This window comes from Trachurus trachurus (assembly GCF_905171665.1).
Source record: "Trachurus trachurus genome assembly, chromosome: 9".
Taxonomy (NCBI): Eukaryota; Metazoa; Chordata; class Actinopteri; order Carangiformes; family Carangidae; genus Trachurus; species Trachurus trachurus.
Genome location: NC_139895.1, coordinates 33120036 through 33145450, shown reverse-complemented (window position 1 = coordinate 33145450; position 25415 = coordinate 33120036). Strand labels below are relative to the sequence as shown.

The following is a 25415-nucleotide window of genomic DNA, read 5'->3' as shown; positions in this document are numbered from 1 at the left end:
CCTTCCCTTATCTCATTGGCCCGTATTCTTCTCAATTAAAATACTATTTCTTTATGAATTTCTTTAAATATTATCTCTATTACTCTTACTTATTTATTTATTTATTTTTAAATAATAAAATTACTTTATCCTTCTCTTATCGCTAATATTATCAGTATTTCTCCATGTTTACATTCATAATTATCATTACTAACCTCGCTTGGTTGACTGTGTAAAAAAAAATTTTCTTAGACTGATTATTAGGATCTTGTTTCTGATTGTGATTATTGTTGTTTGAAGTATTATTATTATTACTATTATGTTGTTTTATTCACTGTCATCATCACAATTATTGTCCGTCTATCTTATTTATTTAGCATATCATCATCTTCAACGTTATTGCTTCCTCCTTCACACTGTTGTTATTTCGTGTACGTATGTATATGTATGTGTATGTGTATATGTATATATATACATATATATATTCGTATATATTATTTCGTTCTCTCACCATGAAGTTTATCTAATTTACTTACTTTTAATCAGATTTTTATTTATTTATTTACTTACTTTTTCCCTTTCCGTTCTTCTTCTCTCTCCCACATCACATAGCTTATCTCACTTACTCACTTTCAACCAACCAATTATTACTGTTATCATTATCGTGTTGTTCAAAAAAGGAAGAAAAAAAATATATATATATTATTATTACATTATTTTTTATTATTATTATTATTATTTTTTATTATTACTTTTTATTTTTTTTTATCTTATTATTTATTATTATTATTATTATCATAATTACTATTATTATTATTATTATTATTATTATTATTATTTATTTATTGATTTATTTTTTCTTCTCAAGGAGGGGGGGTGGGGGGGGGGGTTGACACAAACACAAGTAACATGATTATTTATAACAATTGCCATGATAGTAATAGATTAATAAAGCATAGTAGAATGGGGGGTGGGGGGTGAGGCCGGGCTGATCGGTCGGGGGGTGGGCCGGGGCTCCGTACCCGGCCCCCCCTGGGGCTTGGCGGGACCTTGGACGGGGGCGGCTGGGGCAGAGTGGTGGAACCCAACCTTTCCCCCTCCTATCGAAATATAAATAAATTAAGAAATATAATGAAAATTACAAATTAGGGCAAGATTGGAGGGAAGAGAAGGGGAAGGGGGAAAATAATAAAAAATAAATAAGAAATAAAATAAAATAAAGCCTCCCCTTAGTGGGCAAACCCCCTCCCAAGGGCCTGGGAGTTGCCTTGACTGGGATAGGCTCAGTGAGGATATGCAGTGGACCAGCACCCACCTCTGGGTTTGGCTGCGGTCCAGGGCACGATCATCACCAGAATTTAAATCGAAGATGGGGGGAAAAGAGGGGAAGGGGGAGGAGAGATGGGAGATCCTCTCACCCTATGGGTCTCCTACTGGGGTTCCCGGCTGGGCTCCGGGACGGGCCGGGCGGGCCCCTGCTTGCCCTCCTTCCGGCGGCACGACCTGACCTCACCTCTCATTGCAACTTATTACTATCATGAAAATTAATCTACACAAAGGAAAATGATTACATGCATCTTTTTTTTTTTTTTTTTTTTTTCTCTCTCTTTTTACAAATTATAATATATATATATATATATTTTTCTTTTTCTTTTCTTTTATTTATTTATTTATTTATTTTTTTTTTTTTGTTGTCCCTTTATTTTCAAAGTCTTATTTCATTATTATATACATGTATTGCTCCTTTCTCTTATTATCTATTCATTATCCCTAATATCACTATTTGTTTATTTTCTTTTCTTTATTATTATTACTGTCACTATTATCGTATTATATACCATATTGTAAACAAGTAATAGCACTCCACTAACCTCTCATCCACGCACACACACGCACACACACATACACCTAATACTACATTTATGTATCAACGTGGCATGTCTTTTCCTGTTGTTGTCTGTACTTATGTCAATTGTTCGTATGTTTGTCTATGTGGTTATATGTGCTTATAACGTTGTTTGTCCCTCACGTCACCTTGTCTATCACTTTATCACCAATAAAAAAAAAAAAAAAAAAAAAAAAAAAGATTAAGGGAAGAGGGGGCAGGTGGGCTGTCAGTCAGTTAAGAACAGCGACGGCAGCAGGCACTTACTGATGTGCGAACGCTGATGAACAAGCCGAGCCTAATTTGAGGTAATGAATATGAAATATGCATCAGCTTTCCCTTTTCAAAACGATCCGCCAACGAGCATAACTGATAGAGGAGGAAAGGAATCTGCATTAACTGGTCGATGCTTAGCTTCTGCACACTAGTTACACTATGGAGGTGGTTCCTCATATTGTCATGCTACTCACATTAGTCCACAGAGCTTTGAATTATACGGTCCATACTCCAGGTATGGGAGATTACTGCTACTGTAGGTAGAGCGCCACATTTCAGTGGGACGGGCTGTTTAAAGAAAAAAAAAAAAAAACTTTCACCATTGGAATAATTTAATAGATGCTATGGCCACATAAAAAATACTTGGGGGCTTTAAATTATTCATGTTTCTCCTAGTTACATAAAGGTCCCCTGAAGCCACCTCAAGGACTTTCACCTCAACTGACCTTAAAGAGCCCTTCTAAGAAGTTACAACCTTTTTGAGCAAAATGTAATTGGTATTGATAATTCCAGAATGAGATTTAAAGATACCAACTGTCTTATCCACAAGGGGCTGCCATCTCTGGTGTATTAGTTGGTCAGATGCTCGTGATTCAGTTCCCCAACAAAATGAAGCTTCACAACCTATGCTAACCCACAAGGTTCTCATCACTTTCCAACACCAAATGCAGTCTCAAGAGTAAACTTACAATATAGTCCCTGTTAACACATTTAGCTTCAGTAAACACTCTGTGATTCCCAACCAGTGGGCAGTCAAATCATTTTCAAAATGTGAAATTTTTTGTGAAAATAAATAAATAGATTAAAAGAAAATGTAACTGTATAAAAATAAAGATAGGGGAGACCTGGAATGATTGGAACACTTTTTTGCCTCTGCTGCATAACTTGCTGAGTGTCCAGGGCTCCCCCCGTCAATTGCCTACTGCAGTTACTTAGCAATGCCTTAAACTTCTCAGTGATTGTGGAGCTTCCTACATGATTCCTCTGTGTCCTGTCCAGTCCGGAATGTTCTATCTTCATCAAAAGTTATCTGAGAATGCATTATTTGGCCTCTGTATTGTTTATGGCACACAGGCCCCAGGGGCCACATCCAGCCCACAATACAATTTTATGTGGCTTGTGAGAAAATTTCAGATGAAGGCCGCTCGGTATAGCAATGACACTACAAATCCCACGATACACTGCAACAGTTAGCATACAGTCATGACCAAGCATAGACAAGCACTACCAAGCCCTATCTGCTGCTTTTTTACACCCTTTTCTGAAATGATAATACAATTTTCATGACGGGCCATGACATACATAGTGTTTGAAATGTTGGCCCCTCGTGAAATTGAGTTGGACACCGCTGGTTTATGGGACTGGAGGTTGGTCGCCAGTATTTTTGAGATGTTCAAGTGGGCCCTGAGTTGGAAAAGGTTGCGCACCACTGTTCTACAGTGAGTATTTTAGAGAACTATATAGTTGCTTTATGTGCTTTAGTGTTTCATCATTCTGTATTTACCTAATTTACCTGCACTCCGTCCATCATCTAAGCTGCTTAAACTGGCATGGGGTTGCAAGGGGGCTGAATGGAGCCAATCTCTGATGTCATAGGGCCAGAACCAGACCTGGAACCTTCTTGTTGTGAGGCAACGGTGCAAACCGCTGGTCCACCGTGGTGCTGCTGCATGTAGGCTCCATTAACACCAGCTCGGCCACATCAAGTGTTAGAGTCAGGGAGGTCAGCACATCAAACCTGATAAACCTGAATTGAATCCAGCCATTTATCATATTGTCAGCCATGTGCTTTTAATAAATAATAAGGCAAAGTGTCCTCAGTGACAGAGCATTAGAGGCCATTTACAGACTGGTGTGTTTTTCCCCTCATGTTCCTAAAATATCTAAAAGCACAGCTTGATTACAGTGTTAGCAGAAAGGTAGCCAGCAGCGCAGCCCTGCAACATGTCAGAGAGGATCAGGTCTGAGGTTTAACTGTGATGCTGATGCTGTGGAGGAGGCATCTCAGACATTATTACATCTGCTTTAGCATGGAGACAAGTAGAAGTGATGTCTTCAGCATCTCATCTACCTTCATCTACTTTGTCTCAAAAATGTAATTCTTACATAGGGAGCCTCCACCTTTTCAACTCAATGCCTGAACTGCATGTTTACTCAACAAGGACCGCACTGGTGCAGGCGATGGGCGACGTCATGAGCTTCCCTCTATTCTCAAGCCGATAACTTTACAAAGAAAAAATGAAAGAACTTTCAACTTTTTTATTTCTGATTCTACTCCAGGTGTGTGTCTACTGTCTAAACAGCTGTGATTGAATATTCCACCAAAATGTTTTGTTTGATTTCAAGAGTTAAAAACATTCTGTGTATTATTTACTAGAGCCTCAAGCATGAGCCACTATCCAATAAAAGGGAGCAAAAAAAGCCATCCTGTAACTTTATACCATATATTATACATCAAAACACATGAGGATGTTCGCCTCTTTCAAATTAGACCAGTCTTACTGCCCTATTGTGTAAATACTGTATACAGTGGCATGAAAAAGTTTATGCACCCCTGGTCAAATTTTGACCAAGGTATCAGACAAGATATTTACTATTTACACACTGTGAGAGTTTCCAAAGGGGGGGGCTACTAGCTACTAACTATGCAGGGTGGCTAAACCTTTGCTGGGGGCCATTTTCCTTTTCTGTTATTTGAAAATGTAAAAGATGAAAGAAATAAAATAAAATAAAAACATTATATTGGTTAAAATGTAAAGGAATGTGTCATCTGTAACTTTTTGGAGATCATTACATCTTCCACTTTCTTAACTGTTCACATTAACAGAAATTTGACCAGGGGTGTCCAAACTATTCCATGCCATTGTACTTCAACTTCAGGAAAGTAAGCAGACAACGTTTGTTACCTTTCCATCAATGTCCTACAGTTATTGAGCAATTACTGATACACTTTTAGGCATGTCATTTCAGGTAGAAATTGTCAAAAGAAATTGCCTAGAATGCAAGTGGTTAAAGCAAAGTTATGCTTTTTTCCCTAATAAACCATTGATATGTTTATTTGTGACATGCTGAAGCCAGCGTTAAACAGGAGTTAAATTAGCTGTAGCAGCAACTCCCTGACTGTAGTGAATAAAGTAAGACTATGACTTCAAACTTTTCAACTGGGAAAGTAAAATGAGTAATTTTTTTTTAAAGCTTCCATAGTTGTGTTTTAACTCTGGAACCAAAACATTTCAGATTTGACTTTGGTGGTTTGTTAACACAGCTGCCACATGTTGTAGCCTGGAGGCAGAGCCGGCTTTTTGGCTTCCCAGTTCCTCACTCTTATCTGTCAAATCCACTGATTAGCTTCCCTCCTGCTGGATGCTGGATGTGGATGTGGATGTGGCGTATGAAGGGAGCTGGCGAATCCCACCAAGTCAACTTCCCCCTTTGTACTTTCCCTCTGCACATGTGAGCTGCAAACAATTGAAGTTCCAAATTTCATTTTGCCATTATCAAGCTCACAACAATTTCACAGCACAGCAATCACACTGTAATGAACTTCCAGAAGCAATTAAAGCCTCTTTCCTGTGGAGGGACCTTCATGAATACAAGAAAGACGGCTTTCTCACAGGCTCTAATCACACAGCATTCCAGCCGAGGTGTCACATTGGCTTTGTTGTTTGCCAGAAATCCCTTCAGGAGGCCTCAGTCAGGTCCTCTAATCAACATGTTTCCACCTGACAAAAACTAATGGGACTTAATTGGTACGGTACACTACTGCTTCCCTCACACTTCAAATCATAAGTTAGACATATCACCATTAGCCACAGACTTTGTTGAAGCAGTATTCACACATTATTTTTGGGTTTCCAGCGGGCCTCGCCCGAGGGTCCACACATCTCATGGCTGATTGGCCGTGTCATGCTCCAAACATACAGTTACTTAATGCCTAATTTCTGAACGTAAAAAACACAAACCGTGGAGTGCAACTCCAATTAATAAAAATAATTGCAAAAAGAAAATGTGATTCAGGCAGCTGAACCATCATTAAGATCACTGCTACCACATTTAGACCAGAAGGAGATTTATTGCGGCCTCTAAAAAGCCTTTAATTTTACAGCACAAGACATAATATGCATAATAAGAGGAAACACAGGCCAGTGAAGCAGGTGCTCTGCTCAAACAGATAAAGAGGAGAACTTATGCTGAGGCCTGTGTAACGGTATACCATAATTAATACAGCATTTTGCATTTTGCATTGGTGCTCTGATTTAGAAATGCAATTCCATGAAGTTGAGGGACTCGGAAAAGACATAGAAACTGAAAAAGTCTGAGATATCCTGTATCTCCCAGAGTTTTCAACTCCCAATTTCTGTTGTGAATATGTATAAACCTGATGAAGTATTTAGGAAAAAAAGAGAGAGAACACATTGTTAGGCCTTTCTTTTTAGGACTAACAGTGATGAGTGAAGTATAAATCAGTCAGTTAATATGGAAATTTGTTTTGTAATTTTCGAGGTAAATTCATGCAAAACCGCCGATGCACGTTCCCGTCGGGGGCAGTTTTTCGGCAAGCAGTCTCTGCATTTGCCTCGAAAACAACTCTGTCTTGTAACGTTCTGTTATTATCTCATACAGTAGCATGGTGAATGTGCAGGTCACAACTTGTCCACCAGAGCGTTTTGGAGTTGTTGGATTGTGTATTTGATGAGTTTGATGAGGGAAACCAATAAATCCCATGAGCCTCCGTAGCGTAGCTCTGAGCAGCTCACAGCTCTGCTCCGCCGTTCGAAAAACAGCTTGCACCAACAATTAAAGCTAACAAACCTACTCCTAAAACTATAGGGATTATGGCAATGGGCCAATTTGCCAAAAATGTTAAACTATCCCTTTAAAATGATGCTGAACTCTGATTGGTAGACTTAAATTTGTGACATCACCTATATCTTGCCCAACTGACGCAATGTCTCTGATATTTTGTTGTTATAGAGCCCCAGAGAGAGAGAGATTTTGGGACCTTTTAAAGCCTGTCCTTCAGGGTAAACAGACTATATATATTTTCAGGACATTTCTTTAAATCCATGGTCGGTAACTGTTATATCATCTTCCAACAGTAAATCAAGCCTGTGCTGCCAAGAGAAACAACAGCTTCAGTCATTTATGTTGAAAAGTATTAAAAAGATTTCAGTGTTCCCTTCCACAATTTAATCAGACTTTCCACTCATACTAATGAAATTGGCTCAGAGAAAGTCATGGTGACCCGTAACATCTAGTACTACCTTAAAGTAACAGCCCTTAAAATAAAATGACTGAATAATCAAATTTGCAATAAAAAACCTGCAGTTTAACGGTTTACTGCTGAGCAGCGGTTAAACTACACTATTTTGAAGCATCACAAGATCATAAGAGAGAAATCTCAGTTCTCACCTTGTTGTCAGGGGAAATCTGTGTTCAAAGACAGACCTGTTTCTCACTACAGAAGGAACAGAAACATGTTTCCTTGGTGATGAATTTAACTGAAGAAATATCTGCAACCAACCACTATTTAAATTAAGATATTAAATAAATGACAAGTGTATAATGAAAGAGGTCCTTCACACGCTGTGAAGCCCACGTTTATTTCTTTGCAGTGCTAAGTGCTGATATCTAAAGGTTTTCTATTTCCAGTCTCCCAAAGAGGAAGGAGTGGAAAGAGAAGAGCAGTGATAGAGAGAGTCTATACATATTACATTAGCTGATATATGAACATGACTGTACTGTGTGCATCATACAGCTCTAACCATGATCACAGTATCCAATGCATCTCATCAGTCGGTTCCTTGCGGAGCAGATGAGCAGGATGCAGAGAGACAGAAGTCAGAGTCATCAGTGTTCATCTAACACAAATCTTCATCCAACTGTACCAGCTTTATTCTAACACTATTCATAAAGTGAATATTTGCCTCATTATGACTCAGGGAGTGTTTTGAAGTCTCCTGTATTCTTCCCCCGACAGTTTGCTGTGAAAACACCCAGAGACTGTGTGTGTGTGTGTGTGTGAGTGTGTGTGTGTGTGTGATCACCAAGAGAGAGAGAGACTGCTTCCAAATTAACCAGAAACTTCAGTTTTGACTTCTCCACTGCTCCACATTCACACTGTTTTTCATAATGCTTTGTTTTCTGAATGTTAACTTTTAGACTGTTGTGCATTTGGTAAAGAAAAATTCAATCTTAGAGAAAAATATACATTTCCAGCCAGGGCTTTCAGAGAGTTTGCTGTGGTGAATTGGGAATAAAGAAATGTGTTTTGTTGTTTTTTCCAGGTAAGTTAAAAGGCAGTTTTTGAAGCCCGGTCTCTATATGACGCTCTGAAGGACACCATATGCAGGCAATGTGTTCAGCAGGTTTGTTAACATCAAGGATATTCTTTTTTTATGCAGTGAGTGAGTCACACCGAATATAAACCGTTTGTTTGTTTGTTTGAAGTGTGGTTTCATGATGAAGACATGAATGTTTTTGCTTTCAACAAAAAGAAAAACCCACTATTGCTTCCATTTTGCCAAAGACCAGCCTTATGTCACTGGCTTTTAACTCATGAGTCACGATCTAGGTCACAGCTACAGTCAAACTCTGGATGGAAAAAATATTTCAAAGAAAAAGTTTCCAAGACTCAACCTCTATCAAACCCACAGGTGTCATATTTAAAACCCTAACCAATGAAGAGAAAATTGATTTCCCCCCGCTCCAATCCTGTATCACCATATTAATTGTTCATTTTTGATAATACAGCATATCCAAAAAAAATGGTCTTGTGGAACAACTTACCCAAGTTTAGCATAGGCATAACTTGAGTCACCCCCATCCTTCCCTTCCATCCATCTCCCACCTCCCCCCTTTACTCCATACTCCACCTGTTCAGGTTGCAGGTGAACACAAACAGCTGGAACCTGCTGCTGAGACACCAACACACTGAGGGTTGGTCCCAATGTGTAATTATGCTTTTTTGCTTTGTTTTTTTGTAACAAAATAGGATACAGTGTTCAGGATGCACTGGTGATCATCACAGGGGACGAGTGAGTTTCAGAGATGTGAAGATAGCTCAGACAGTATTCTCCTATGGGATATTTCAGAAAATTAATTATTATAACCTTTATATATTCTCGAAGACCATTGAGGGAAAATCCTCATTTACGGTGTCGAGAAAACAAGGCAAGGCAAGACAAGGCAATTTCACTTGCACATCCCATTCTCACAAACAGTCCTGCTCGAAAGACTTTACATCGCATCATAAAAACAGCCTCTAACCTTAGACCCTCACATCCACTGAGGAAAAACTCCCAAGAAAACTATTTAAACAGGGAAAAACCATGGAGAAACTTCAGGGTGAGCAACAGAGGAGGGAGTTTTGCAAGTTACATTGCATTACAACCCTAACCCTCTGAAAGCAAAGCTTGGTTTACCAGAAACAGCTTTACCTGTTGTGAGGGACTCACTTACTGTAATCATACAAATGCAGACTCTTGATTTAATAATTAGGACATCTACAGACAAAATACATTCATTAAGTGTATTGCAGTGTATGGCTCAACTTACCTCAGAGCTACTATATTGACTTTATTACTCCCCACAGCTAAAACGGTGCACTTTCATGCTCGGTTTACTACCTCATGTTGCAGCTCATAGATCCCACAGCTAAACATAATTCTCATGAAACGTACACTTTCCAGAGTGAAAAATGTTTTTTTGGACATAAATGTCAAACCACTTTACTCATGTGGTTCTTACCTTTACAGACTCCATGAAATGATGCCTTCCTCCTAAATATTTGGTCACATGCTCAACTTTTCTAATGGTTTCCTAGCAACAGGGGGTGGCTCAACTTACCCACTGGCTCATTTTACCCGACTCTCCCCTACATTCCACGCTTAGATGTCAATCAATATCTGCAACAAGTCCCTCCCTTCTAGAGCGTTTTTTTTTATTCATTTTTTTTTACCGGAAACATGTGACCGTGTGAAACTGAACAGCATTACACTTTTTAAAAGTGTAAATATAAATAAATAAACTATATCTATAGTCACTGTCAGTGTTTTCCATTTTTAAACCTTTCTCCAATCTCAACCAACCAGGGGCAGGTCTTCCATGGTGGCAATGTCAATCATTGTGTAAAGCTCTTTCCCACTGCTGTTCACTGTAATGAGCTAGCACTAAATCCTAACAAAGGCTCAACTCTGTACAGGCAATATCCCACTGTTCTATGTAGGAAATGAAGAAAATTGTGTAAGATTGTTATTGTTCTCAATTTGACCATTTGAGTGATGCTTGTTCTGGTTATTCTGCATATAGGCTATTGACTGACTCTTACACAAAACACTGAGATGTTTGTACAGAGCAACTATTGGGTAAGAGTATAAGATATTGATGTTCATTTTATTCAATTTATTGTGTTGCTTATTCTGCTAAGACTTCTTATTTACAAGATAGAGTTGATTATTGATTGGTAATAATTTTAATATTTACAAGTGGAAAATGGAAAGGTCATAGGCATCTTCCTTACTAGGTGAAAGATTCAATGTGGCCAATAAAAGCTGTAAACAGTGTGTAACAGCACAATATAAATATTCAAGAGAGCGGTCAATGGCAGCCTGCCCCCCCCCCCCCCCCCCCCCCCCCCAGATTCACTGCTGTTACCCCTTGTGCCCCCCCACCAGAAAATACTCTGGACCCGCCCCTGCAACCAACTGCTGTGGAACGTAACCGCTCACAACACTTGATCACTTACATGACCCGTTCAACTGAATTGCTGCTACTTAAAGTTCCTCGAGTCTGTACAAGTATTGGTGAAACTGCCTTTTGTTATGATGCACCTAACTCTTGGAACGCACTGCAGCACATCCTGAAATTAGACCCGCTCCCTTCACTCACCGAGTTTAGGAGCTTGGTTATGGATAGCTGTGTCTCTGGTTGTAACTGTTGTAAATGATTGTATTTCCTGTTTCTTGTTAAATGTATGTCTTGTATCTTGGCTTGTAACTCGGCGGCATTGAAAATGAGGGTAACCTCAATGTCTCTCGAGAATAAATAAAGGTTAACAACAATCCTACCTGTGTTGAGGTCTTTGTACTCGTGGGAAGAGTGCTCGTTCTGGTGCACCCATTCCCCGTTGCATTTGAAGAAGATCTGTAAGGCGGGCGCGGCTCTGCAGCGCAGCTTGATGGGGTTGCTCTTGACGATGTAGGCGTCCTCGGGCTCCTGGATGAAGTGCGGCAGCGTGCCCTGCACCGAGGGGACGGCGTCGGGCTGAGCGTCGCCCGTGGCACCTGGAAAAACCAACACCTGGGTTAATTCATCTCCTTACTGCTGTCGGTTTGAGAACAACACTGAAGTGAACAATAGAGAGACTGACACACACACACACACACACACACACACACACACACACACACACACACACACACACATAAAGCCAAGCCAAGTTGTTTTCAGTCAAACACACAACTGAGTGAAAAATAGTTTCAAAAGCATTTTGTTTTACTAACAACAGTGTAACAGTGTACCTGTTTGCAAATTTTGAATGATTGCTCAGGGGACTGCTTTTTTTTTTTTTTTTGGAACCCCCTCCCCCCACCTCATTCATCAAAAGCTAACATATTGTTCAAAGGCAACATATTCACAAAGTGCAATCCGTCCTCCATTCAAGCAAAACTGTTCTCCTCAGAGCAATTTGCAGATGAATGAAATCAGAGCAGACCAAGTGGAGAGGCATTAGAGGGGACTGATTACCCAAATTGTGTCTACGGAGTCTGAATACATCTTATCTCAGCCACAAGGCCTGGATTCTGGTCCGCGAAAAAAAAAAAAAAAATCGAAAACAGCCTTTGTGTTGCCGCCAATGTGCCACCACCTCCAACCACAACTCGCAGCAGGTTAACCCCCTTCTATTTTTTTTCATTTTGGCGAGAGCTCGGCCCAGTTGTCGTGGCAGCTGATCAATCGAGAGCGCAGTTTTTTTTTTTTTTTTTTGGAAACGACACCCGGAGACCGGGAGAGCACGACTTTATAGAGTGTTTTTTTAAAAGTCTGAAGGCAGGTCTGGGCCTCACACGCTGCGTCCTGTGCTGGGGGAAAAAGCACAGAGCGCTCCGTGGGCCGGGACAATAAGGAACAGGATGTTTGTGATCCTGCCATCCCCGGGATCCTTCTCAGAATTACACCTCAGTCCCATCATGGGAGCTCCAGCTAAGCTATTCAGTGCCGTGAAAAGCCCATGAAAGCTATTATACCCCACCATCAAATCCAATTTTGTCCCCTGAAATCGAATCGGCCGCCTCGCCACCTCTCTCAATCAATGTTGTCCTTGTTAAATGGGTAAATGAATGGATGCAGGTGTAAAGAGAGGCCACACATAAAACAAACAGGGGAGGTGACTGAATGGGAATAATGCGCTGACATTGCCCGCTGTAGGACAGCCAGACGTCTTTATCGCATGGCCGCCACATGCACTTCCCTCCAGCTGTCGATACCGCTGTTGCACCCTGCTTTCTTTGTGTTCAATAGTTGGTGGAAAAAATGGAAAAAGCAGGGAGCTAACGGCTGCTACAAGTGTTTTCTGATAGAATCCACCATGATAAAACTTCATGATGTTTAAACGTAAAAGCATTCACACTGAAAGACTTGTTTTGTGCTGTAAAAGACAGATAAACATGGGCGGAAAGCAGCAACGTCGAGAAATACCAATATTTTATTTAAAAAATGATCAGATAGTGTTTGGTTTTATTCATTCTCCTCCCCTGCCCAATGGTGGAAACTCAACCACTGAGGATTTGGCAATTAATTTGAGTCAAGTATTGGAAATACGTTTTGCTTTAAAGGTCCAGGGTGTAAAACAAACGGTGACGGTGGCCTCCGAAGACAAAAACACTTGTTTACCACGACTGGGACGACTGGGAGTATTTCAGGAGCATGGAGCGATGAGGTGAAGATCTAAACCATTTTACAACATGGCTGCTGTTTACTTCTCCTTCTTCCTTCCTTCGTCTTCGTTGGTTTATTTAACGCAAAACTTGCGAAACACGCTCTCTGGCTGGCTGGATTTTCCGTTTGGTCTGCTGTACAAATATGGCAGCACAAGATGACGACACTCTGTAAAGCAAGACCCTTGCTATATGTACATATAAAATAAGAATTATAAGGCTATGAGAACCAAACTATTTTTTTATAGCGATTATACACTTATGCTAATATATTCATGGGTAATATATTCAGATTTTGCCAATAAACCTTGACAATTGTTACACACTGAACCTTTAAAGTATTATCTAAATACTGAATCTTACATATCTTTTTAGTCATACAGCAGGTCTAGGTTCCATAATATTAATACATGGTAAATGGTCTGTATTTATATAGCGCTTTACTATACCTGCAACGATACACAAAGCGCTTTACAGTACATCACATTCACCCATTCACACACACATTCACACACACACACTGATGGCGGAAGCTGCAACCACGACCCATCAGGAGCAAGGTGGGTAAGGTGTCTTGCCCAAGGACACTACGGCAGCAACCAGGACAGAGCGGGATTCGAACCGCCAACCCTCTGATCGTTGGACGACCCGCTCTACCACCTGAGCCACTGCCGCCCCAGATTAACATAAAAAGTGCTCAGTCCACAGAAAAATGCACAAAAGTTGTGATCAGAATCTGAGTCTTAAAACAAGCTTCTGTAATCTTGTGATGTCACAAACAGCAGCAGGGATGGATGGGTACTGGAGCCAGGTGTTCAACAGGCCCAACACATTTTATCTCACCAACTCTGTACTGATTAAGATATTTGCCTAGAAATGAATCTCTCTGTCACACATACACACACAGTCTCAGGAAACATCCTGTCTACATACAGACAAAACAGGTTTCAACAGACCACCTCACAGGGGGACATTTCAAGTATAATCCCCTAAAAAACAGTCACCATTCTGTGGTCAACAAGCCTCATTGCTCCAGCTGGACCCACCATCCAACCCTGCAGACCATTATTTCTACCTGGAATCTGTTCTATTTATATTAGATCACTCAGAATAAACTCAGCCAATGACAAGAGCCTCTGTCTTGTGATCGACACACTGATCTGTTGTTACCATGGGTGGTTTTTGGTTCTTAAACCACAACATCTTCTATATGGATCAACACAGAAGAGGACAATATGAAACCCCTGATTGATTAAAAAATAAATAAATGAATAAATAATAATTTGCCCAAGTAGAAACTTGAAAAAACAAAATATAAGCAAATTACTTTTGACATAATTGGTTACAGTAAGATTTAGTATTTCCCTTGCATTATATAAATGCATTCTGAGGAACACTCCATCATAATGCAGCAATAATCACAGTCCCATCTAAAATGGGCCAAGAAACAACTGTGTAGTTTTTGTCACCACTGCCCCTGTTACACAACTAAGTTGTCACAGATATTGCAGCACTTCTTCTCAGAGTCTTGACTCAGTGAAATCAGTCAGACAGTCAGTGGAACTCACACTTCACAGCAATCTCAGAACATGTCCCGTTTGAGGATGAATGGGTTACAACATGAACCGAGGGGAAGCTTTTTCCAGCAGCATTGAACTAATCTGGTGACTGCTGTCGGTACAATGTGCCGTCTGACCTGCCAGCAGCAGAAGGAGCAGACATCGGGGGAAGTCCTAAAAGTGCTAAATGCCCAGAAACATCTTTGTTTTTCACATTTGTCAATTGGGTAATTCTGACCTCCCACTATTTCTGACCATAGCCAAGTATAAAATCATGCTGTAGGATTTGATTCATTCTAGGTACCATGTTAAAAGATGTTATATTCTACATTTGTGAGCAGCTCAGCCTCATTTGCTATTACACCTACAGTAACCTGTTTGGTTGCACAGCTGATGCATTTTCTTGCTTAGTGTGCTTCATTTAGGCTGGTGTCAAAGCTGTAAATTGGTTCCTGGTGCAGACTAACATCCAGGCAAAGTCTTCGTTGAGTTCATTTGTGGTGTGAAAGCAAAATGAACCAACGCACGGCACAGCGTGAGAGAAGATATGAGATATTACCATAGAGCACATTCACAGGCTAAAACATTATTCCATCCACAACATCATTTGTGACCATGATGTGAGCTGCCATGTGAATGTGGGGACTGTCCTGAATCCTCTGTCAGTAGAAAGGTTTAAAATTAGTGCTTATGTCTCTTCATCCATTTATAATACACACTTACAACTAAAGATGTCCACAACTTATGAGCTCTTTCTGACACCAAAGACAGCTGCTTACAGGTTACCGCCACTCAGCTCTGAACAGCTCGTTGCTTCTGTTTTAGAGCCATTCTTGAAAGCATCATTAGATATGGAATCACTGCTTGGTTTGGTAATCTTACAATGAAAGTGCAATGCAACTGAAAAACAAGCTGGCCAGCATGCACAACACAGCTATGAAGATAATCGACATAAAAAAAATATAGAGCCCATAGAGAGTCTTCACAACACCGCGGTGGTAAAACAAGCTACAAAAATCTCTTCCGACTCAACTCATTCCTGTTCTCTGAATACAAACGTCTCCCATCAGGGAGAAGATTTGGAATACCAAAATGTAAATCAAACAGCTCATCCAGTCCAACCTCCATTAAAGTGCTAAACAAAGATAAAAATCTATAGTGCAATAGAGCTTTGTGCAATCCTTCCTTTTTTTTAACTTAAAATAAAATAAAATGTTAAATATTTTTAAGCCCAGCATGTTGTATATCTCTGATGTCAATGTGGATATTGTCTCTGTGATGTTGGTGATCTTCTGTTTTTAAGGATCATGTTTTTATTGTGTGATAATGTGTGTTTAACATTATGAAGCAATGGTCTCTTGCCCATTGTGCCCAATACACATTTCTCCTTGAGGGACAATAAAGTTCTCTTCACAAGTTTGAATTCTGTCCTTGTCCCAGTTTACATGCAACAGGGAAAATCAAATAATAGACTCTGCTACACATACACACATTGTCCAGTTTCAGTCAGATCAAAGCGTTCACATGCCCGTATTAGTCGTTCTAATATGTTTACATGCAGTTTAGTTTTCCACTTATAGTCGGATTAATGCCATAATTAATTTTCTTCAACTGTCATGTAAACATACAGCCTGAGGTGTTTCATAATGAACCCCAGAACCAGAACATCTCGGTTCATTTGTACAAAACCAGTTTAAAAATTGAAATGGGAACTGTTCTAAATTAACCAAAGTGACAAATGCCAATGTTTCAGTGACCTTACAGGAGTATGGTGCTGTTGACAGTGGATGATGTAACACCTACTGCTCTACATAGTTGTACATGAGCCTGTCAAAATAAATACACCATCAAAACCTGCACCAGGGAGATTTTTTTGTCTTTACAAAATTGCAGCAAAGATAAGCTCAACGATACACGCTCATAAAACATTATGCAAATCTATATCTCCAGCCTGAGGAAGGAGCCCTATGGAGGAGATGACCTGTCGTAACCTTTGTCTTTGTTCTTCATTCAGCTTCATGTTCTGTTCTTTGATTTGCACTATAACGTTTCAAGTCATTTACATTTAACATGGGTTAAAATATTCCGGTAAAATCCTCTGTCACGTGGCCTCGGATCATGTCATGATAATGTATTTAAACAATCATGGCATGAAGAAAGATTGGTTTTGCGATGTCAAAGCAGGTACGCGATGTGGAATCGTGTGTGACGAGTGTGGCAAATAGGGAAAAAACACTGAACATACAGGTTTCACATTGTAATGAAAAACATGAAACAGCAGCAATGTTTCCATAACCGCCAACTGACAGCTTGAAAATGGCTCTAAAGCAGATGCAGATTAGATTATTTCTAGCTGCTGTATGCTGCAGGATAAGAAGGGCCAGACTGGATGATGGGTTCGGGGGCCAGTACATGAAATCAATTCATTACTTCTATCAGTGCAGAGGAAGCTCGGCCCAGCGCGCGCGTCTGATGCGAAAAATTTGACTCCTGTCAGATTTTTAATTTCTTTCTTCCTCCCACGTTGTGTTTAATACACTTACAGCCAATTATGCATTCATGTCATACGTGACATTTAAAAAAAACCAACAACAAAGAGGAAAGGAGATGCCGCCATGAAATCGATGCGGTGATGAATTCCTAATGTTTGAACATCGCAGGCTGCGCTACAGTTTGAGACGGGCTTGTGCTCTGAGAGCAGCAGCAGTCTTTTTTTATCCATATGTATCACCACATGTGGCTGTAAGTCATTACGTGAGCTACCGCAAGCTGTTCTCCACACGCTGAGGTTCGTCTGCAACTCGGCTCCTTTGATGTAAAAAAAAAAAAAAAAGACAGAAAATTATACTCCTCTGCATCAAATATCTTTTCATACCCTTTTCATTTTGTTTTTTTGTTACATGTAACACCTTTGCTATGACACCTTGCAGGAAATTATCATTCTCATCTTTCGGCAAACTATTGGATTTTCAAAGGGATGTAAGTATTGTGTCTAACTAGGGCTGGGCGATATGGACCAAAAGTCATATCCCGATATATTTTGTCTGAATGTCGATATACGATATATATCCCGATATTTTTCCGCAAAGTGAGAGCAAATGTTCAGTCAAAGTTAAAGCCAAATATGACAAGTCACAGGTAGTTTTATTGAAACCGGCTATTTCACTGAACAGTTGCAAAATCAAATGAATAAATAATAAACAGGTTTCTTCATCTGGTTCATGAATAAATGTTCAGTTGCTCAAATAACAAAATGTAAACATAAATACTGCCTGACAAGAGTACCTTTTTGAAATCAAAGTAATGGAGTAATGGATTTTAGAAGGCGTGATTCCATAAGTCCTCTTCTAAGATCAATGTTAAAAGTTGGCTGGAAATTTGAAAATATTGTCATTATCATGTATAATTTATTGTAAGACATTTCTGTAACATAAACACCAGCTATAGCAGAGTCTTATAGAAAGGCACTCTTGAAATAAAAAAAAACTATCAATTGTCTGCACTAAAAACTAAAAAACAACAACTTGTGTCTCTGTTATTTCTCAGAGATTTTTTTTTTTTAACCTGGAGTCACGTGACGTGCCCCACGTCTTTTTCGGTCAGTCGTCATGGAAACGTCACGTGACACTCACGGACCCACGGTTTGGACCAGAGTGAAAACAAACGTGTGTAAACCATGGATGTATTATACTATGATAGATCCATGGTGTAAACGCAAACCTTACGAGCTGAATCTGGTTAAAGCACCGCAGCTCACAGAGGTCTGGAGCTCTGACGCTGCTGCAGGGGACTACCTGCTAACGGCTAACGGCTAATAACAGCTAACAGCTAACAGCTAACGGCTAACAGCTGTGCTACAGCAGCTGACTGAGCCTCGAGAGCCGCGGCTCGGCTCGGCTCGTTAACGGCAACGAGGTCGACGTGGACTCGGTGCGTTCCTCTCAGTCAGCTGGTGAAGCAGCGGTCTGATAAGCATGAATAAAATAGTTAGAGGAGGGGCGGAGCGGAGCGCGGCGAGCAGTGCAGAGAGCTCCAGATCAGCAGCCTGAATGGAGCAAGGATCACAGCGCAAATTTGAACTATATCGATATATGCGATATGGTCAAATTCCATATCCCATGAAGAAATATATCGATATATTTTTTATATCGATATATCGCCCAGCCCTATGTCTAACCCTGAGCGACCTGAGCCTCGTCTACGTATGGAGAGCTATTTTCACAAAGGACACGGCTGGCACCTGTCTGCACATTGTGCCGTGTCTCCGGCAAACTTTGGAGGCGTTTTCTCCCGAGAGAGCGGCTCCCGTCTTGCCGAGCGAACATTAATAAGAAAACCACACAGCTCTTACCTGAGCCGCTTGTATTCATCTTTCTTCAGCTGATATTAAGATCTGTATGTTTCAATAATGACACATCTAAAAGCAGATTTTCAATTTTTTTTTTTGCTATAGATGGTCAACAGCTCCTACATGTACAGGCTAGTTAAAAGGGGTGTATATATCCATACACTGAAATATTGCGATATTTTGTTTTGCAATACTGTATGCATATCCAAAAGCACTGTATTGATTTACATGCAAACACTCACAGTGGTGGTTTACTCGTGTGTTGCATTCCGAACTCTGACTGCTGGTTGGCAGGAGTCTTTCAGCGGCTCCTCTGATCAGGGAACGCTACTTTGAAAAAGTAATTAGCTATTTATAGTTACTTTCCCCCAAAAAGTAACTGAGTTACTATATGATATAAATAAATAAATAACAAGGAAAGTAACTACTGTGCTACTGTTTGGCAGCCTGGGAAAACCCTGTTGGAAGTCGTTGACATTCTATTGTGTAAGTATGTGTAAGTATTTCCATGATTTTGATATTTTGGGGGTACTTTGAACTCCCTACTACATCGTGGTGAATAAATATTTTAAGAAAACAAAACGGAAAGCACTTATTTTTATGTTTTTGTGGGGAATAGCATACAAAGTAATGTTTCATTTTCAGCTGAGTTGCAGAGGCAGCCACAGGAGAGGAGGTCTGTTGTTATTGTAGAGGTAACATTCAAGGGACCTCGGAAAGCAGAGAATCCCGTGATTCTGATGTTTTTACAGCTCGTCTCTATCATAAACGGTTCGGAAGTTATAATATTTTGTAATGTTTTGAAACATGTAGCTACAAGTGTCGATGCTACGTTTGGTTTAGCGCTTAGCGTCTGTTCCCGTACCACATGATTACATGCACCCTATACGGTCCCTGCTTGTCACTGAGGCACCATTCAAGGACCCTCTGAAAGCAGATAATCCTGTGATTCAGATGCAGTTTACAACTCATATCTATCATAACAGTTCAGAAGTTATTTAATGTTTTGTAAAACACTCATCTTTAGAGGGTTAAAGCAACACTAAGGAACTTTTCAACCTTCATAAAATATTTTCATAACTTTTGTGATGATTCATCGACTTACAACAAGTTGAATGACACCTCTGTCATGGCCTGAGGGGGTCTGTATCTCTTTCTCTGGCACTAAGCAGCTTTGAGGAGCATGGTAGGAACCCTGCTCTCATGCTAGTGTTCATGGGAAATTGAGTCTTCCTTCACTTTCACTTTTGCGAGTCACAACAAGGAGGGAACAGGCAAAACAGCACTTTAGCAATGGATTATGTTTGTGTTTTCACTTTGAAATGATCCACTGGAAACATAAACTTAGTTTTGATGTCTTTTGTTAATTTTAATGCAGGATATTTACAGGGCTTCACGCTAGTGTTCATGGGAAATGGAGTCTTCCTTCAGGCAAAACACTACTGCTTTGGTCCACAGGCGCCGCCAAACTCAACCAAAACTGAAAGTTCTTTAGTACTGCTTTAAAGCAGAGACGTTCTAGTTCTAGTTCAACTGGCTTCAGGCACCGGCCTTTGCTCCAATAAAAAACAACTGCTGCATCTATCTTGAATCTAGCAGGGTTTTATTTCTGTCATGTGTGCAGTGTCCACACTTTAAAACTTTAGATCAATCATAGAAAAACAACACAAAAAAGAGTGCGGTCTGAAAACATTATGGCTCTCCCCTGTCTCACCTGAGACACCTTTCACTCGCTCCCGTGTATGTCCTATTTCCTGGGAGGAGGAACTCATCAGCTAGTACACATTTTTGAACAGTTGAAATAAAACATTCACTTCATCCAATCAGTCATTACACAACTCTAACTCTAACTAATAATAATAAAAGAAAATATGCAATAATGGCTCTAGTATACCAGCCACTGACTACTTATCACATAACAATTACCAGAATACTACATCAATAGAGCCATTAAAATCATATAGTGATTTATATTGCAGTATTGCTATAGCTCGTATCGCTGGCCCTGTATCGTGATATGTATCGTATCGCCAGATTATTGCCAATACACACCCCTAGTAAGTCAGGACGGATATTAACAGCGAGGCAATTTCAACAAAACAAAACAAAACAATATTGAATCTACTTTTAAACAAGCCTCTGTGCTGGAGGGAGGGGGATTACAGCGGCAGCCAAGAAAAGAACACTCACACAATGGCCCTGTTGTTTTTACATTAGCATCCGACTGTATGTAATAAATTACACTGAAGAATTACAGACTCCTCAGTGAATTACCAGCTTGGATACATCAAACATGCATGGCAGTCTAGTTAAGAACACAGCAAGGTTATTAGCCTCTCTGGTTCCCTTCAGCTCTGGACGACTCAATAAAAGAGAAACCACATTAAATACAATAAATGCATCAGACTTTACTGTACATGTATGTAGCAATGTACCTGACCAAATATGCACAGCAAGCGAGGTGCTGAAATTCAAAAGCTTTCATGTTTTCATAGACAAATATGTTGAGGATGTTTTGCTTTTATTTAAAGTAATAGTTCACCAAAAAATGAAATTCTGTCATTGTTGACTCACCCCCATGCTGATGAATACTCCGGAGTAGTTTTTTTTTCCTCAAGGTGCATCGTAGTCCAACAAAATCCTTATATGAGAGTCAATAGCACCCAACACAAAATGTCCATAAAACTACACAAAAAACTTGTAATATTCCTCCACACTGCTTGTCCGCTGCAATCCAAGTGTCCTGAAGGAATAGAGTTTACGCGAAACAACATACAGCCTAAACGGGAGCGTGCCTATGTTCCCTCAGCCCTTTGTTCCCTCAGCCCTATGATCCCACAGCCCTATGTTCCCACAGCCCTATGTTCCCTCAGCCCTTTGTTCCCTCAGCCCTATGTTCCCACAGCCCTATGTTCCCTCATTTCTAAGGTTTTTTTTTTCCTTATACGAAATTAAACTCACCTCCATGAGTTAAAATAGTGTAAATAGTGTTAGTAGTAGTAAACAAAGCATTAGAAAGTTTGTAGGTCATGGTGCAAAGGACCCTAGGTTGAAATTACTCCGACTAAACTAAACTAAAAATGACTTGACTTAGTTTCATTTTGAGAAAATTCTTAGAAATAAGAAATGGCAACATAAACCTGAGGGAACATAGGACTGTGGGAACATAGGGCTGTGGGAACATAGGGCCTAATTTTCAAAATTTTCAGTGAAAAATGTATTCTTAGAAATGAGGGAACATAGGGCTGTGGGATCATTGGGCTGTGGGAACATAGGGCTGACCCCGCCTAAACAGTCCTGCCTTAAATTTCCCTGGGGCGCGTGAACGTCGGGGGGCGACCGCCATTCCGAAGGACCGCCATTCCGACGGTCTGCCAGTCCGAAAATTCCCGAAGGTCCGTCATTTCGAACTTCCCGAGGGGCCGCCGTTCCGAATGTGTTTTATTTTGAAAATTGACCGGATTCTCTCGTGGTTTGACTTCCTGCCCGGCTTGACACGACGCGCCGCGGGCACAGCCGGGCACAGCGCCCGACCGGCCCCTCCCCCTCCCCCTCCGCCTCCAAAGTTTCACCCAGGTGCGAGTCTGATGCATTACATCCATGGTCTGATGCAGCCGCGGCACTCCTGCTGAAAATAAATGTCCTTGCTCTGTGCTTTGGTTAGGTTTAGGCAATGTAGAAAGGAGTTGGTTAAGTTTAGTAAAAAGGTTAGGTAGAGGCCAATAAAATCGCAGTTAATATGTATCTCCCCCGGGAGTCGAACCCTGATCCACCGCGTCAAAAGCAGATGCTCTGACCACTACGCTACCACCACAATTAGGCTTTTATGTGCCGTAAGCCATTCAAGATTTTTTCAGGTTCGGAATGGCACCCTTTCTTTCAGGTTCGTAATGGCACCCTTTTCCCATAAATAATTAAGGGTCGGCATTCCGACAAATTAAAGTAAACGTTCGGAGTGGCGGCCCTTCGGAATGGCACCCTGGAACCGTGAACGTCAGAGCGCAATACATGACTGTTTACAGGATACATGACACTTGGATTGCAGCGGACGAGCAGTATGGAGGATTATTAAAAGGTTTTTGTGTAGTTTTATGGACGTTTTTGTGTCGTTGGACTATACATAACCCCCTCCCAGGTCTCCAGATGCACTTTGAGGAATAAAAAACTACTCCTGAGTATTCATCAGCATGAGGGTGAGTCAATAATGACTGGATTTCTTTTTTTGGTGAACTATTTCTTTAACTATCCTGTTCTGTGTATCATCACCAGCATTAAGCATGTTTTGAAGCATGTTTCAAACCAGCTTTCCTATCAGTATTTACTCAGAACAATAACCATAGCTGTTTTTGATTATGAATGAATACAAACAAATATGTTCTCTCATGATCAGTGAAATGTTTTTTATTTTTTTTCATGGTTTGTTCTCATCACTAGTAAAAAAAAACCCAAAAGATGTAGAGAAAAAAACATTTACAGACACACCCACCCACTGACAGAAACATCCTTAATCGCATCATTTTCAGCTGTACTATAGATACATATTAATTTCTACCACAACTATTATTATTATTCTTTTATCATTTGCATGGAAAACTTCAGACCTCACAGTATTATAGTGTGTTCAGAAAACAGGCACCACCAGTAACCACTCTAATGGACTATTACACTTTATTGCATGTGTTATTTATATATTTTTTCCCTTTGGCTTGTTAATTATTGATAATGAATGTGTGACACAGAAACATGAATGCCTGTGCTGACAACTACGTCTCATTGAGACAGCTTTTATAGCTTTTCAGAAATTTGCATGGACGGCTGCTAATACGGCGGAAATGGTTCAACCAGACAGAAACGGTGCTTCAACATCATTTAAAGCACTAACACATTCAGCGGTGAGGGCATGTAATCCTCCTCCATCCGGCACCTTTCTCGCCACAAAGCGTCCCTACTCTAATCAGCTAATTGCCGCTATGATGAATAAAAATAGTCTGACACAGCCGAGCCCATACAAGCCTCTCCTTTCACTTTTTTTTTTCTTCCCCCCGCTGCACAACAACTAATGATGCGCCATGTCCTTTTCTCTTAATGTTTAAACATTCAGCACATTCAAAGGCAGCAGATAATTGGAACAAGGTGACAATCCATGCTCCATAAACCAGGAGCTGTAGCGCTGGCTGTGACGGATGCTCATAAATATCAGCCTTAATGAAGGAAATGACTGCGGCACCAATAAGTCACTTATTTCCTCATTACGCTGGTTAATTTTAACACACCCTCTAAAATGTTCCGTCACCCTATCTGCTGCCAGTCACGGGTTTCCACCTGACTTAACATGAGGCTCAGCGCAGTGGACCTGCTGCTGATAAATGCCCCGGGTATCAATCTGCATACAGGGACAAAGACAACATGGTGGCGGCACTGTCGGCTCAGGCTGTCTGACAAAAGCCCGGGAGCCAGGGGATCATGTAGAACAGAAAACAGATTCAAATCAACAGTCTCTTTAGAGACACGCCAGGGCAATGAGCACTACGAGGCCTGTTTGGATACGCAAGGAAGGACCGACACGGTTCAGATTTTAATGATGGAGAGCACAGTCACGGAGCTTTAGAAAGACTAACTTTTGGACTTTTGGAATATTGACAGCTAACCTATTCCTCTGGAAACAAGCTGTGCTGGTCAGTCTGTTACAATGCACGACACAATAGATAGGGAAAAAAATAGACAAATATTTGAAGTTTTTCCTGAGGTCGTGGGAGCATGAATATTCTCAGCCAGTCTCCATGCAAACCTGACTTTTAAAGCCTTTTGCAAACAAAACTTGCACAGTCTTCAAATCACAGCTTACAAACATATTGTTATTTTTGCCACATGCAGCTCTTATTCTGAAGTAGTGATACGCTACACAAACCTACACAGCTGATCTCAGACAAGGTCTTCCACTGAAGTCATCTGCGCCTGTGGTGAGTCACTGCTATATACTGTAGCAGTGGTTCCCAACCTGTTTGTCTTGTGTACCGTGTTAGCCTGTTTGTCATGAGTACAACCCTCACTCACTTCGTTCAGCAGTCTCCTATAGCAGCAAAGAGCTAAAAATCAATAAGTAAATAAATAAGTAAGTGTTTGCACACATAAAGTGCAAAGTGCCAGTGTCAAATAAATACATCAACAAATTAAAAACATAAGTTACATCACGTTAGGAGCTGAGCAAGAGATCCACAGCCCTTGGATAAAAACTGTTCTTTAACCTCTGGGTTTTAGCCCAAAAGGTTCTCAGCCTAGTTGAGGAGCGCCGGGCCGCTGCGTCAGTACGCGCCGCCAATTACTAGTTACCAGTGCTGGGGAAGTTACTTTTAAAAAGTAGTGTTTGCTCGTTACTTCTTAAAAAAGTAATCCCCCTAATCGATGTAAACAAAGTTGAAGCTAACTAACTG

General features: G+C 40.5%; 1 protein-coding gene across 1 annotated transcript in view; it reads right to left on the bottom strand.

The window, feature by feature from the left end:
• unc5db (unc-5 netrin receptor Db) overlaps positions 1 to 25415 on the bottom strand; it is a gene marked incomplete at its 3' end in the record, with an annotated part of 317959 nt that overhangs the window by 184137 nt on the left and 108407 nt on the right. The window contains exon 2 of the mRNA XM_083979098.1: positions 11209 to 11424. Coding sequence (XP_083835224.1) covers positions 11209 to 11424 — 216 coding nt within the window. The remainder of the gene's footprint in view (positions 1 to 11208; positions 11425 to 25415) is intronic.